The 15,012-nt window shown below is 35.0% G+C and overlaps 1 protein-coding gene across 2 annotated transcripts; it reads right to left on the bottom strand.

Annotated features, from left to right (window-relative positions):
* Positions 1-313: 313 nt before the first annotated feature.
* LOC125868550 (3-hydroxyisobutyryl-CoA hydrolase-like protein 4, mitochondrial) lies at positions 314-14,769 on the bottom strand. 2 transcript variants are annotated; one of them, XM_049549177.1, is made up of 11 exons: positions 14,435-14,769; positions 13,613-13,714; positions 13,025-13,077; positions 7,470-7,604; positions 7,298-7,394; positions 4,045-4,174; positions 3,437-3,615; positions 2,395-2,522; positions 2,204-2,305; positions 1,009-1,133; positions 314-506 (listed from the first exon to the last, which is right to left on the bottom strand). In XM_049549177.1, exons 1-10 carry the CDS (start codon positions 14,670-14,672, stop codon positions 1,032-1,034), a joined length of 1,266 nt encoding a protein of 421 aa, XP_049405134.1. In that variant the 5' UTR covers positions 14,673-14,769; the 3' UTR covers positions 314-506; positions 1,009-1,031. The 2 variants fall into 2 exon arrangements, with proteins under 2 accessions (XP_049405134.1, XP_049405135.1); XM_049549178.1 differs by lacking the exon at positions 314-506 and having other exon boundaries at positions 874-1,133.
* Positions 14,770-15,012: the final 243 nt, after the last annotated feature.

Genomic DNA, 15,012 nt, shown 5'->3' with positions numbered 1-15,012 from the left:
TATATAGGGCTTAGAATAGGGGTGAAAATGACATAGTTTTAGGTATTAAACACATGGGGAAAAGACCCGAAAACCCCTTAAAATAACTATCGAACTGGTCTACGGGTGTGACTTACAGACCGTAGAACTTTCTACGATCCGTACTGGTCAACCGTAGAACAAGTACTGGAGCCTAAATTCTAGCCAACTTTTGATGAGATTGGTCTACGGTCCGTAGACCCCAACCGTAAAACTCAACTTTGACCCTAACATTTTACCAAGTCACAAAAAACATCTGAAAGTATATGATTTTGAACTTTCATACTCAATTCTACTGTTAGAGTGAAATATTATTAAAACAATAACGGGAAGAATATCTTAGTAGCATATAATATATGTGATTGAACGAACATAAGAAGTGTACTATTGTAATATAAGTTACATATGTGAGAAGTTACGACTCGAACGAATTCGCCAACAATTAGGCCAATCTTTATCTGTGAAAGAGGCTGGCTGGCAGGGCATACCTGTTTGATAAACACAAGAAATAGATGATTGATGAATCACTGCCATAGATGATTGTTGCTTTTAAAGAGATCAAAATGAAAAATTGCAACTCAACACATACATCTAACCACATGCGTATGATATATGAAACTTATGATTCAAATTTGAGCTTATTTGGATATATCTGAGGGTTGAACTGATAAAATTCAAACAAAAAAAATAATAGCAAAACACATGCCTGAGACTTGAGACAATTTCACACAGTTGGAAGACAAATTTTTCAACCTCAGTTGCGTATGCTTGAATTATTCCAAAAAGCAGATAAACTTATTCTAAAATTATATATGGAGCATTTGTTAAATAGCGACTCCAAAAGCAAATATATGTGTATAAAATTGAGAGAACAGTAAGTAATAGGATGGAGTGGTTGAAGGTATTCACATAAATCCTTTTAACCAACTCTACTTCATTAATTAGTTAGTTGTGTTGTAATGAAAAGAGAATCATTTGTTTGATCCTTACCGCTGGAAAGATTCAGGATATGCTCACACATTCAATTCTCCAATATCTGGGCTCAGAGGTTCGAAAAGAGCTTCCACCTTCCTATCATCAACTTCCTCCAAACAACTTGGTTTCCACTTTGGCTTCTGAAAACAAAATCCTTAATATTTTTAGGAATCCTTAATACCCACAGAACAATATACTACCATTATTGGAACAAAGAGTTCTTTTTTTTCATCAACATTTTAGAGAAAAAGAAAAAGAAAATGATCAGTTTGGTATTAATTCTAATTACCCGATCTTTCTTGGTGATCAATTTCATAATAGTAAGAGAACTCACGGTTTAAGCTAGTTGTGAGGAGTAGCAGATATTGTGTGTTGAAAATAGTGCCTCACAAGTCTTAAGCATCTACTGATTGTTTCGGGTATTAACTAAACTCCAATTCTAATCCTTACCAAGGAAAATACACTACACTTGTGAAATGGTCTAAGTGCACAAATACTCGCTTTTAGAGTTGCCATATAACTTGTGTCTTTATCTTTTAATTATTTTTTTTGCAAGTTTACCCATTTTGAAAACAATGCAAAACATTTTTAACTGAAGTGCAATAAAATATTGGCTAAAAAGTTTAGTCATGTGCAACTGAATTTTTTTTATTATTCGAATTTCAATAATTCAACACTCAAATCTTTTCTATATGTTCAAATTTGAAATATAAATTTCATATATCATATGGAACATACAACAATAATCAATTTGTCAAAAACAACAACAGATCTAACAAACTTATTTAACAATCTTTTATTTATTTTTTCATGTATGTCTACGCTTCAGTCATGTAACACATGTTAAAAATATCTAAATTTCAGTTGACTGATTCAACTCCCAAATCTACTCCAGATTAGTTTGAATTTGAAACATAAGTTCCATATACCATTAAAACAAACCTCGGCCATCAATTTGTCAAAACAACAAATCTAACAAACATATTTAGTCCCTTTTAATTTTTTCAAGTGTGCGGACTTTAGTCATAGATATCTGCATTGCATGTAAAATTGGTTGAAATTTCAATGATATTAAGTCTGAATTTTCGAAAGCAGAAACTTCATCTAAAATTACCTAATAACGTAAGGTGGGTAACAATTAAAATGGGAGGACCATGACATTTTCATGTTCAGAAACCAGAAAGCCAACATTTATGCAGTCATAACAAACCTGATCCTTGTCCACTAAGACTGCTCGGACACCTTCAGCAAAGTCGCTCCGTAGAGTGGACCTTAAAGCAATGCGATATTCAGTTCTCATGACACCAGTGAGCTGAGTGTTCAAGATGACAGAATTTAATCATTAGTGAAAAACCAGAAGATCAAAAAATTTTTAGAGGAAGAAACACTACATAAGCTCACCCTGGATAAGTCGGTCTCAGTTTTGCCACGTGCAGAGGCTACCTTAGAGAAGAGCTTTTGGGTGAGACAGAGAGAAAAAGGGGCCCCCTTACTAAGCCCTTGCAGAGCATCCTTTGCCCATTCTGCCACTGTCAACAAAATTAACTTGCACATGAAAATGTAAATAAAGCATGCCTAGTTTTACACCTAAATAACATATGAGATTCATTTATGGATAAATTAATCTATATCTTCCAAATTATATTAAAAGCATGAACATTTTAGAAATGTTGATTGAACTTTTTATCATTTGTTAAAAAAAATTACAATAAACAAAAATGACATTTGCTATTTTCTTCAAATAATCGTCATTTAACTATTATCCTAATATTTATGTAAAAACTCTTCATAGTTATGAGCTTTTAAATCAACTAAAATTATATAGTATTTATTATATGTTTCTTTATTTAAAATTTATAATAAGTAAAAGTAACTTTAAATTAATTGAAATTTTGCTATATAATTTCTGACTTTGGTATTGATACACGACAAATTTTGACTTTTTTCCTTGGATATCTAATTTTTTTATTTAAAAATAAATAAACTCTTAATCAATACCAATATGATTTCGACTTTTGATATTAATGGCGAAATTATATTCACTACATTTGATTTTACTACTTAATTATTAATGTGGTGATGAATTATCATGTTCCTCTTTATGTAAACTTTTTATCGTAAAAAATGTGTGTTATTTTTAAAATTTTGTAGTCAATAATATAATATGCNATATTATTATTATTATTAATTAACGCGATATACACATGGTATAAAAAAGAGAGCACATGAACTCATATATGAAGAAAAGTCTTACTGCTAAGCCTGTTTAAAAATAAGTCTTAGAGCTTAATTGACTTTTGGCTTATTTTTATCATTTTAGCTCAAAAGGCTTATAAGCGCTTTTTAAAATCACCCAAACATTCCAAAAGCGTTTAAAAGCTAGTTTGACTTAAAAACACTTAAAATAAGTCAATCCAAACAAGCTCTTACTGCTAAACCTTACCCAATGTATCAGTGCTTTGCTGATGATTTTCTAGCTCCTCTAGTATCTCTCTAATGGACTTGTTACCAGCAAAAGTAGAAATTATTCTGGGTAAAAGTGACTTCAAACGGGGTTCTGAATTAGGGTTGCTGCTATATTTCGTCAACAGTTGTTTTATCTCCTCATCTGGATCCTCGGAGCTGTTTTAACAAAACAGAACAACTTATTCAAAGTTGAAATATATAACTGGATTGATTTGTATCAGTAACATAATACACACTTGTCAGAAGGCATAAGAAACAATATTCTGAAGAAGAAAGCTGAAGACCAGATGTGCCTCATGAAGTGTTGATTAGAATATAGCAACAGAAGCACTAAACAAGTTTTAAAGGAACAAAAGTTTACCCAACTTGGGGAATCTCTTCCCCCAAAGCCAAGCCATTAAAGGATTTGAAGAGAAAAGGCACAACCTAAGGAATGTGGACACAAATAGTTTTAACATGCACAGATAAAGAGACTCAAAAGGGAAAGGAGTTGTGCATGTCTCATGGATCTGAGTAATTGATTAAAAAAAATTGACATTTAGTGCATGAACTTCACATTACTAAAAGAATAATATTGGGACATACAATTTAGTGGCAAGCAAAGCTTCCTTCAATGTGCCCAAATTTGCAGAAGGGACATAATGAGTTCCCAGACCAACATAGAGAGCATCAGCAGGTGTTGATATCCTACTTCCAGTCAATCCAAGATAAGCACCTGCAATAGATGAATTGATTAAGCACACACATAGGAAAGGAGTGGAGAAGATAGTTCAATGATAACACCACACATACATCGTTAAGCAGTATCTCACGCCAACAAAATATGGATAGATACTACCAGAAAAGTGAGAAAGTTCTCACTTGGCATCTTTATCCATTTTAAAAATTACTCCCATTGTAACAACTTCTACGACACTCTTTCCATTTTTGCATAATCTAGGATTCTAAAATGTCTGCCAGGATTGTCATTAGTAATATTATCCTATAAACTTTCAGATCTTTTATTAGTTTCAATTGATATAAGAACTTTCAATTTTAACTTTGAGTATCAAACTAATTTTTCCATTATTACTTAATGATTTTCTTCCACTACCTCTGATATGAAACAGAAGTCAAATTATTTTATTAAACTAATTTTATAAACAAGCAGTGATGTGTTGGGATAGAAATGTTGAAACTGCTAATAAACAGTTAATGTGTTTGGTAAAAAAAGTGTTAAGTTGTTCTTTTGTTACAACGACTAAAATATCCTTAAAAAAATTTCAAAATATTATTAATTTAAAAGTATCCTTGTAAAGAAAAGAAGGAACAACTGACACAAAGTGAAGAGCAAGTTCGGAGTTCTGTTTTGGGAAAGATATTTTGAGAATTAGAAAAAATACGAAGGATAAAATTATAAAATACTTGGTCAAACCAAAAGTACTTATAAGCTACAAAATCAGAAATTGGGGATAAACAAGTTATGGCGTTAAGCTAATTTTGGCTTATAAACGCCTGACTTATAAGCAGTGTTATCAAAGGTGAGCTTAAGCCCTGAAGCGAGGCTCAAAAAGTGTTGAGCGCTTTCCCTCGCTTAATGTGCACTTTAGTGTCGTCATCAAGGCGCTAAGGATTACTTTTCCTTGTCAATGAGCCTCTTCTACAGAGGTGGCACTAAACTATTGATATTTCACTTTATCCTAAAAAAAATCAATTTCTTTGATCATATATTTGTCACTCATGCTTATAATTATTAGCCTTGGACTAAACATATCTATTTGTACTTTTCTCCCTTTGTGCCTTTTTTCATTAAAGTCCACACTTTATTTGTGGTTTGCGCTTGAAAGCCAATATATCTTAGAGCTTTTTTGCGCTTTTTGCTTTTAATAACAGCTTATAAATACTTTGGTGTTTACCAAATGCGTAGATAAAGCTTAACAATGCTTATAAGCCAGTTTAACCAGCTTATAAGCGTAGTCAAACACCCTCTTAGTCACTATTGCTTCTCAATAGGTTTTCCCCATGGTTCAAGATCATGCTTAGCCATTGACAAATATAAGTGTAACATTTGTCTGCAACCACAGATCTACTTCACCAGCGCTTGCACGGATGACCTCATTTTGGTTATCACTTAAATCAGAGAACTCAAGAGTACATTTACTAAAATCACAATCAACCTTCATAGTCCTAATATTGCGTTAGTCTTGAATGTTTAGTAAGAGGATCCACACCAGGTAATGTACAAACAGAGAGCTAATGTCCATGTTCTTCAGAAATAAAACAATAATTGCTTTGTGAACATGAAAGGGATGTGTTTATGAACAACAGGTGCAGTTTTATCAAAAGCGGAAAACACAATAAAGCTCTAAGGTCCAGTGGCGCTTTAAGCATGACTAAAGTATCGCCTTTAATGAAAAATGGCGCAATGGAGAAAAAAAATACAAAAATGTATGTTTAGTCCAAGACTAATAATAGGCATAATACATATATTGGACCTTAAACTTGACTTCAAATTTTAACTTTGACCTCCAACTTTCAAAGTGCACAAATAGACACTTTAACTATCCAACCTTTTAATAAATAAACACGCGTGTCTTACCTGGCAAAACGCGTGACGTGCACGCATTTTGCGCGAGTGAGAAGTAATTTTTAGGCACACAACAGTGAAAAAAATGCTGAAATGACAACTCTACCCTTAATTAATTTTTATTTATTTTTTAGTTCGAAAATTGACGTGTAAAGTGTTTAATTAGTTGGCAGCCATTGAGTGGCTCACTAATACACGTGGGAGCGATTGCATTTCACGCTCTTGGCTCCAAAAATCGCGTGTTTATTTATTAAAAGTTTGGATAGTTAAAGTGCTTGTTTGTGCACTATGAAAGTTGGAGGTCAAAGTTAAAATTTGAAGCCAAGTTTAAGGTTAAATATATGTATTATCCCCTAATAATAATAAGCATGAACAGAAAATATATGTACAAATAAATTCGGTTAAAGAAATTACGATAAAGTGAAATATCAACCATTTAGTGTCATCTCTTCGGGAGATGCTTATTAGAAAGAAAAAGTATGATTTAGAGACTTGATGACGACATTGAAGTGCACATTAAGTGAGGCAAAGCGCTTAACATGTTTTGCACCTCACTTCAGCTCTTATCGCACTTTAAGCATTGTTTTGACAACACTGAACAGGTGGAAATGCATGAAGTGGTATTAGGGTGTTAATAAGTGTTCTTTCATCAAACAAACAACTGAAAGGCTCCTCAGTTACAGATCAAAAAACTTATCATATTTCTTCCTAAAATTCATCAAAGAAGGAAATCACCTCAAACACCTTAGAAAGTTCTGAAATGTTGATCATAATTCCTACCTCCAAATTTTAGAAGCCCAATCAATAGCATTCAATAACATACAGGCACAGATGGAAGCATGCTTCTCTTGCTGACTTTAGCACCTAGATATCAGGGATGGAGCCAGCTAGGGCCTAGGGGGTTCATTCGAGCACTCTTGGATGGAAAATTACATTATTTATATATGATTAAAATTATCTTTAATGTAAATATAATAGACGTTGAACCCCCTTTGGCTTCTTTGTATGTTTACCTTTCATATTTTGAAACCCGTTACTGAAACTCCTGGCTCCGCAAGCGCTAGATATTCTTCAATACTTTCTGTAATCTTCCATCCCCAGATCACAGAGCTCAATTACCAAACTTAAGCTATTAGAGAGGAGAGAGATCTATGCCCCAGTTATATGGGTTTCCATCTTTTATTTCTCTTTTTAGTAATTTTTCATGCACCAAGATAGCGTTATTGGAATTTACTCAGCAAGAAACACTCAACTGAATATAAGAAAATATACCAACTGTGCCTTCTCCAGGGCCATGTGCCGCTATATAGGAAAAACCAACATCTGGAAACAACCCAATTCCATTTTCTGGCATCGCTAGAACAGTCCTCTAGAGAAAAATAAGAAGTGTAAATAAGATGTTACTTGCTAAAACGAGTAATTCTCCATAAGGGTAGAGAACTACCTCTGTAATAACCTTGTAACGACCATGACCAGATAAACCAATTCCAAAGCCCATTGTAACGCCATCCATGAAGCTGATGTAAGGTTTTTTGTACCCGGAGATTTTACATATTATAGGATACTCAGCTGTGAATACCTGTTACATATAACAGGAAAGGATATTGATTTCTACTTTTACACGGAGGCCTCCTAACTCAGCTGCAGTATTCAATTGAATATAAGCATAAAATAACACATTCAAGCATTACAAGGGGGGAATATAAAACTGCTGCATAAAGTGCAAAGAATAAGATCAAAGCATGAACTGGTGATGCTTTGGTGTTAACATTCTCCAAGAATCACGTGTATACCTGAAAAAGAGAGCCTACAATTTTTAACATGGAATAACTTAAGATGCATGTACATAAACTACAGCAGGCACACATGCCACGAGAAGGACTATGATTGAAAAAGATGGTAAAAACATTAAACAAGGGTCATGATAGACTAAGATGGTAAAAACATTAAACAAGCACCTCATTGGTTGTGTAGGAATACGTGCATTGTTTGAAAGATTTAAGAATATTGTAAATGATACTGTTTATCAATTAGGATAAGCCAGAATAAATTAGATTGATTATATAATCAGGCAGAATATTGTTTCCCATCTTAACACTTGCATATTTACTACTTAAGACCCATTAGCTTGAAGGAATAATCAAGCTGAGTTTTCTCCTCCTTGTTTTCTTCTTTCACATGCTAATAGAGTCCTAGTGTTAAAATTCTCGTTGAACAATCACCAGGGACATTCCGGAGGAAGAAAAGATCATCACCGCGCATTTTTCCGGTGACCATGAAACTCTCCAACTGGTGAGACATTGTTGTTATCGCCTTGCTGTGACACTTACTGAGGTCTGTTGTAATGACCCTCTAGGTCATTTTCGCCGTTTTTAGTATTTTCGGGGTTTAGAGCTGTCCTATAGCGTCCCAAATCATTTGTGACTTGTTGGGACTGATAGTTCAGTCACCGGATCGTACGTTTGGGTTTTAAGCAAGTTTTCCTATTTTGCAGCTTTTGAAGTTTGAACGGTTGACTTCGGTCATAACTTCAGATAAACAACCTCATAATGTAATTCTGATGGTTCTGTTAGCTCTGGAACGTCGAATTTAGTCTAGATGAACCTTTCGTTCAGATCCCGAGGCTTTCAGACTCATTTTAAGCAACCATGTGACTTTTGGCTAAAACGGAGCCTTAGGTGTGCGACCCACGTTTTGTCGAGACGACCTCAAATGAAAGTTTCGACATCCCTGTCTCAAATTTGGTGGAGTAGCATAGTTTGTTTGTGTGCACAAGGTTCCGTACCAATCCCGAGCACCCGATCGGAGTCCGTTGGAACTTAGCTATTTTGGTTGGTGCCAGCCTGTTGTGTAGCCGCTTTAGCAGCCTATGGACCACTTTAGCCTGAGTTGGCCATCATGGGCTTGGCCGCTTAGCAGCCATCAAGTGGATTATTCATCAAAAATCTTGTCCTTATACCTCTTAACAAAACAGGGTAGATGACACAGGAAGAATAGACAACTCCCACTTAACCTATACAATTGCATGTGCCATTGCAATTTTGGGATGATGTGGTTCTCACAACATATTATTTGATTAATTGTATGTCTTTCTATGTCATCCAAAATCAGGTTCTACACACAACTTTATTCCCAAATTCACCTTTGTAGTTTGTTCCTCCTTATATATTTGGGAGCACATGGTTTATTCATAACTTAATCACTGGGAAAAATAAATTAACCCCCGTGCTCCCAAATATGTGTTGCCTGGTTATTCTCAAGTTAAGAAGAAATCGTTGTTGCTCACCTAACCTACATTATTAACTTATGTTAGTTGATGTCAAATTTTTCGAAAATCAACCTTATTTCACATCTTTATCTTCTGACAATTCTGACATCTCAAGCTTTACCTCAACCACCTTTAGGGGATTCTATCTACACCTCTCCTGCTCCCACAACAGTTTTAACTATATCGCCTTCTAGGGATCCTATTAGGACTTATCCTTCATCAGCACCACAACCTTCAAGTACCTCTCCTTCATCTCCTCCACTAGCTCCACCTCTCTCAACTTATCACATCATAAACTCCCATCAGGTTGAACTGATTCACGCCTTGCTTCAGATCCTTCACCTGTTGCAGACTTGTCTTCTCCTAGTCCTTCAGTTGCTCTTCGAAGTGGTATTTGCTCCAATCATAATCCCAACTCCAGCTATGTTGGTTTGAGTTATTACCGTCTATCATCACAACAACATGCATTTGTAGCATCCATGTCTTCTATTAGTATTCCTAAGTCTATCGTTCAAGCCTTTCCTCATCTAGGAAGGCCACGTTATAATTGAGGTGACGCCTATTTTACACTTCTTATTTGTTAACAAAAATCTGCTTTACATGCTAGTGGTACTTGGAAGCTTATTTCTCAAACTCCTGGCAAATGTTGGTTGTTGATGGGGCTATGCAGTCAAACTGTCAAAGTTGGCTCAAATGTAAAATGATCTACTCAAGAAATGTCTAATGGTTAAATGTTATACTCAGATCATGGACTTGATTGCAATATACATTCAGTCATGGCTAAAATTGCATTTGTCTATCATTTTCAGTCTATGGCTACTTTACACCATTATCCTCTTTATCATTTGGAGATCAAGAAAGTTTTTCCCCACGACAATCTTGAGGATAAAGTATATATAGAGAAACCACCCAATTTTGCTATTGTGGTCTCTATATGGTCTAAGACAATCTTCTCAAGCATGGTTTGGTAAGTTTAGCACGGTTATTTAGGAGTTTGGCATGACTCACCACGAGGTTGTTCATTATGTATTCTATCGACACACTGCTCCAAATATGTGCATTTTTGGTAGTTTATGTTGATGTTGTCATCACGGGAAATGATCAGGATGGTATAACTAAATTGTAGCAATGTTATCTCATGACGTTATGTATGTTCTATATATTCTTGAGGAGATATGAATGACATGTCATAGACCCATTGTCACTCTTGTGGATCCGAACGCTATGTTTTTTTGCCATGATAAGGGAGCCCTTAGGGGGCGTTTGGTGTGAAGGATAACACCAAATAGTCCTGGGATTAAATTATAGTGCCACTTAATTTGTTGTTTAGTTGGCAAGTCCAGGATAACTTATCCCGGGATTAATAATTACTATCAGGATAAGTTATCCTTCCCCTTGGGTAATATAGTAATTCCGGGAGAACTTATTCCGGGATAAAATAGGTAAATGACAAAGATATCCCTTTAAACCCTTTTTATATATCACTTTTCACATTCATGAAGGGTATTTTTGTAAACCAATAATTTGTTCTTAAAATTTATATAATGCATATTATTTTGAATACAACAAACCAAACACTCAATAAGAAATAATCTCAGCATAACTTATCCTATCATAACTAATCTGAGCATATAACTAATCACGTCATAACTAATCCCATCATAACTTGTATTCAAACCAAACGACCCCTTAGAGACCCCAGAAGATATAGGTGGCTGATCGGTACGTTGAACTACCTCATAGTGAATCAACCATACATTGCATTTGGTGTGAGTGTTGTAAGACAGTTTATGGACTCTCTTTGTGATACTCACTGGGGTGCAATTATTCAAATTCTTCGATATATAAAATCAACCATAAGTAAAGGATTACTTTTTGAGGAACAAGGTCATGAACAAATTGTTGTATACACATACGTTGATGGAGAAGTGTCACTGTCTGATATGCGGTTCTACATCTAGACATTGTGTTCTGGCAGGAGGTAATTTGTTGTCTTGCAAGAACAAGAAATAACATGGTTGCTATTTTGGATCGAACAATTGTTTAAAGAATGGAAGTATGAGAAATCAGTCAGAAGGAGAAGGAACTTGTGTGTGATAACTGATAACTGTGTTGTTCTTCATATGCACCAAAACTGATATTTCATTAAAGAGCTCAGTGATTGACTGTCACTTCATTAGAGAAAAGATAATTTCAAGAGACATTGCTACAAAATTCGTGATGTCAGTGATGAGCTTGCAGATATTTTTACCAAGTTCCCCAAGGGTTCTCGTATCAGTTACATTTGAAACCAGCTTGGTACATACAACTTGTATGCACGAGCTTGAGGAAGAGTGTTAAGAATATTGTAATTAATATTGTTTATCAGTTAGGACTAGTCAAAATTAATTAGACTGTTCTATTCTTTCACATGCAGTGCCAAACTAAGCATGCTAAAAGAAAAGCCCATAATTATCTAGCATGCTTATATTTGAGTTTGACAACGCACTTAATCCTGCACAACCAATGATGATCTTAGATAGTAGTAAAAGAACCTAGTGGGAGTGTTAGAGTGGGTAAAAGTCTCACATTGGTTGAGGAATGGACTAGTAGTCTCCTTATATGGACTTGGGCAATCCTCCCCTCATGAGCTAGCTTTTGGGAGTGAGTTAGACTCAGGTCTCATAGCTTAACATGGTATCAGAGTCAGGTTCATCCCCGTTTGGACTCTCGGTCCACGCTCCAGTTGGGCCTGGGCGTGAAGTGGGGTGTTAGAGTGGGTAAAAGTCCCACATTGCTCGGGGAATGGACCGGTGGTTTTCTTATATGGACTTGCGCAAGTTAGGCTCAAGCGCCATATCTTTACAGGGAGTAAAACCATTTGACACATTTATAAATTGACCTATGAAAACAAATTTTGTTTATATTAGAAGTGTGGCACTATAACTTCTTAGTAATAACTAGAGTATCTTTAGGATGGAATAGGTATCATGTGCCTCAATGTTGTTTATCAGTTATAGGTCCAGTTATTCTTCTCATGGCAGCATATTATCATACATTATAGTTGGTTAAATTCAAGTTGTTTCAGGGTTTATTTAAACTAGATATTAATGTGATTTCTTACTTCTAAGAGGACAATTTGATATTTATGAGAATGGTCACTAACAATTAATAAAACCTATTTATATTTAACTTTCAAATATACCAGCAACACTTTGTCTCCACTATGAATGTAAATACTATGATGAGCAAAATTATTTGAATTGTCTGTCAAGCCCATTCTTATTCTAGCATCACAAAGCAACTTATGATTGCACATAATACTTTCTCTACGGTATACAGGGAACATTATTTGTTATTCCAGAGCCTATGATGTTCCATATCTTCCATTACTATTTTTTTATGTGATCCGATTTCATGTCTCTTTTATACAAATCTTCCAATTTTTAAAATTACGAAATATCAAAATATAAAAAGTCTTAGGCCCCACACTATTAGTCAATTACTTCTTTCACCACAGATAAAAAGGGCCTGCCTGTATTTTTCTGTAGATAACTGATAACTGCAACTAAGACAATGGTTCTTTGGATAGTTATTAGGAAGCGAACTAACAAAAGGTGTTGGTAATCAGTTTGCCACAATCATAGTGTGTGTTCTACAGCTAGTGCAGTTTGTTGTGAGTATGGGACTTGCTTAACTGAGTAGACAGAATCATGATCAGCTATTCATGTTTAAAGGACAGTATACAAAACCTCTATCATATCTGACTGCTGTTTTTTTGCTGCAATCTGCTTGATATCACCACCTGCAGGTAAAATCACTAGGACTTCCGTTATCCATCATCGTATTAGCATCAACTAATCAAGACAATGTCAGAAAATGAAATTACAGATAGCAAACTCCAAAATATACTGTGGATGCACCAGCTTTGACACACCACCAAAAATACAATACAACATGAGACACGAACAGACACTTTCAACTGTAAGCCAAATTTCTGTGGGGGGGGGGGGGGGGGGGGGGGGGGGGGAGGGGAGAAGAAAAATAAACTTTTGCATGAAGTTGCTCTTTTGTCCCAAAATTCGGTGACAACCCCCTAGTATTCGATCCTGCATTGACAATGAATGGTCACCCTCAACTCTTAGTAGCACAGGGGATACTATGTAACATATCTAATAGTTGGTCTCTAACAAAATGAATAATGAGATAATGTAACAACTACTTTAAATTAAAATGAATAATGAGATAATGTAACAACTACTTTAATAATTAGATGGTGCAAAACTACCAACTAGAGGTCCAGCAAGCATCTTTCCTCTAAATAAGGAAAATCATGTTACCTGCTGAAAAGGCACGGGGGGAGCTACTGGCAGCCAAAACACATTCTACCCTTGGGTCTGTTTCCCATTCATCCAGTAAACTCTTGTATTTGATATCCATATCTGCATCATATTTCAATGAAACGTGAATGCAACAGACCAAACTATGCAAATGGTAATGATAATGTTAACTTCAATTCGTTAGTCTTACTTTTCCCTTCTAGTCTGTTCAAAAAATGATGACTCTGTTCCTTGTTCCTTTTTAGTAACTCTTTAATTTCAACTTTTCACACGGTCTCAATATCTCAATATGAAAAGACATTTTGGTACATTATACATATCTTTAGTTTAAGATTACAAGATTCAAAAGTCTTGTTTACTTTCTTAACCTTCATTTCAAGTCAAAAAACAGACAAACAAATTGGAACAGAAGGAGTAACAATGATGATGATATGATGAGAATAATGATTATAGTATCAGTTTAAAACAATAAAAATAATAATTACATTGTGGTATCCTGGTCCGCTAACCTAACCCGGTAGCAGACTATGTGTAGGGGCAAATCATTCCCTAAAGATAGAAAGAAGAACTACAAATTATTATAGTATTTCTTTGATTTATTATATACCAAATGATCAACTAGACCTGTTTTTGGCAATAATTCAAAATAGAACAAGTAATTAAGCTACCCACTCGTACAGGTAGCTCAAAGTCAAACATTTGGCTCTCAATCCTAAAGCAGCATTAAAGATGTTAATTAATAACTTGTAAACGAGAAATCTAAAGTGACAGTAAAGAATAAATGGCGAGGATCCACATTAGGTAAAAGAGTTGAAAATTCACCTAAGTTCATTGCATTGAGAGCTTTAGGACGATCGAGAGTGATAACGGCGACACCGTTCGGGTGGACATGTCCCCTGACAAACTCATCGGCGCCGGAGGCCATGATCGCGAAATTTCGATGAGGAAGAAGCATTGTCATTTTGGAGTAATTAGGTAATAAGGAGTGAGAAAAGCGGAGAGCAGCAGAGAGAAGACAAGCGGATCGACCTATATTTAAAGCATTAGAAAGTCTTGCCATCCTTTGAGTTCCTCAATCCCAACAATCATCTCTTCTTCAAATAGATGTAGTAGCTTTCACCTTAATTCCTCTAAAACCTTCTTTTTTTTTTCGATTATTCCTCCAAAACAAAGTTTAGTAGTACATATTTGTTCTTATATTTGAATACTAGGTAATTTACCCGCGCTTCGCGGCTTCGCGGGCATAAATAATCTTTCTAAGCTTTTAAACAACTTTTCCAATATCGACTGTTATAAGAAAAAAAAAAGTAAATTTTAGTTGATTTTAAAAACATTTCAACAGAAATAAAATGATTTGACATTATCACATATCTCAAGAATTTTAAATATATAATTAATGA

Source organism: Solanum stenotomum, chromosome 6, assembly GCF_019186545.1.
Source record: "Solanum stenotomum isolate F172 chromosome 6, ASM1918654v1, whole genome shotgun sequence".
Lineage (NCBI taxonomy): Eukaryota > Viridiplantae > Streptophyta > Magnoliopsida > Solanales > Solanaceae > Solanum > Solanum stenotomum.
Note: the sequence above shows the minus strand (reverse complement) of the source record. Positions and strands in the feature narration are given on the sequence as shown.

Bases quoted from the DNA above. Each gene is read 5' to 3' on its own strand.
- LOC125868550 (XM_049549177.1), bottom strand. From the start codon at position 14,672: ATGGCAAGACTTTCTAATGCTTTAAATATAGGTCGATCCGCTTGTCTT. The intron at 7,605-13,024 runs GTTTTGTATACT...TATATGTAACAG, and splicing joins AGCAGTCAGATATGATAGAG to GTATTCACAGCTGAGTATCC. The intron at 2,523-3,436 runs GTAAGGTTTAGC...TTTTGTTGACAG, and splicing joins GCAAAGCACTGATACATTGG to TGGCAGAATGGGCAAAGGAT.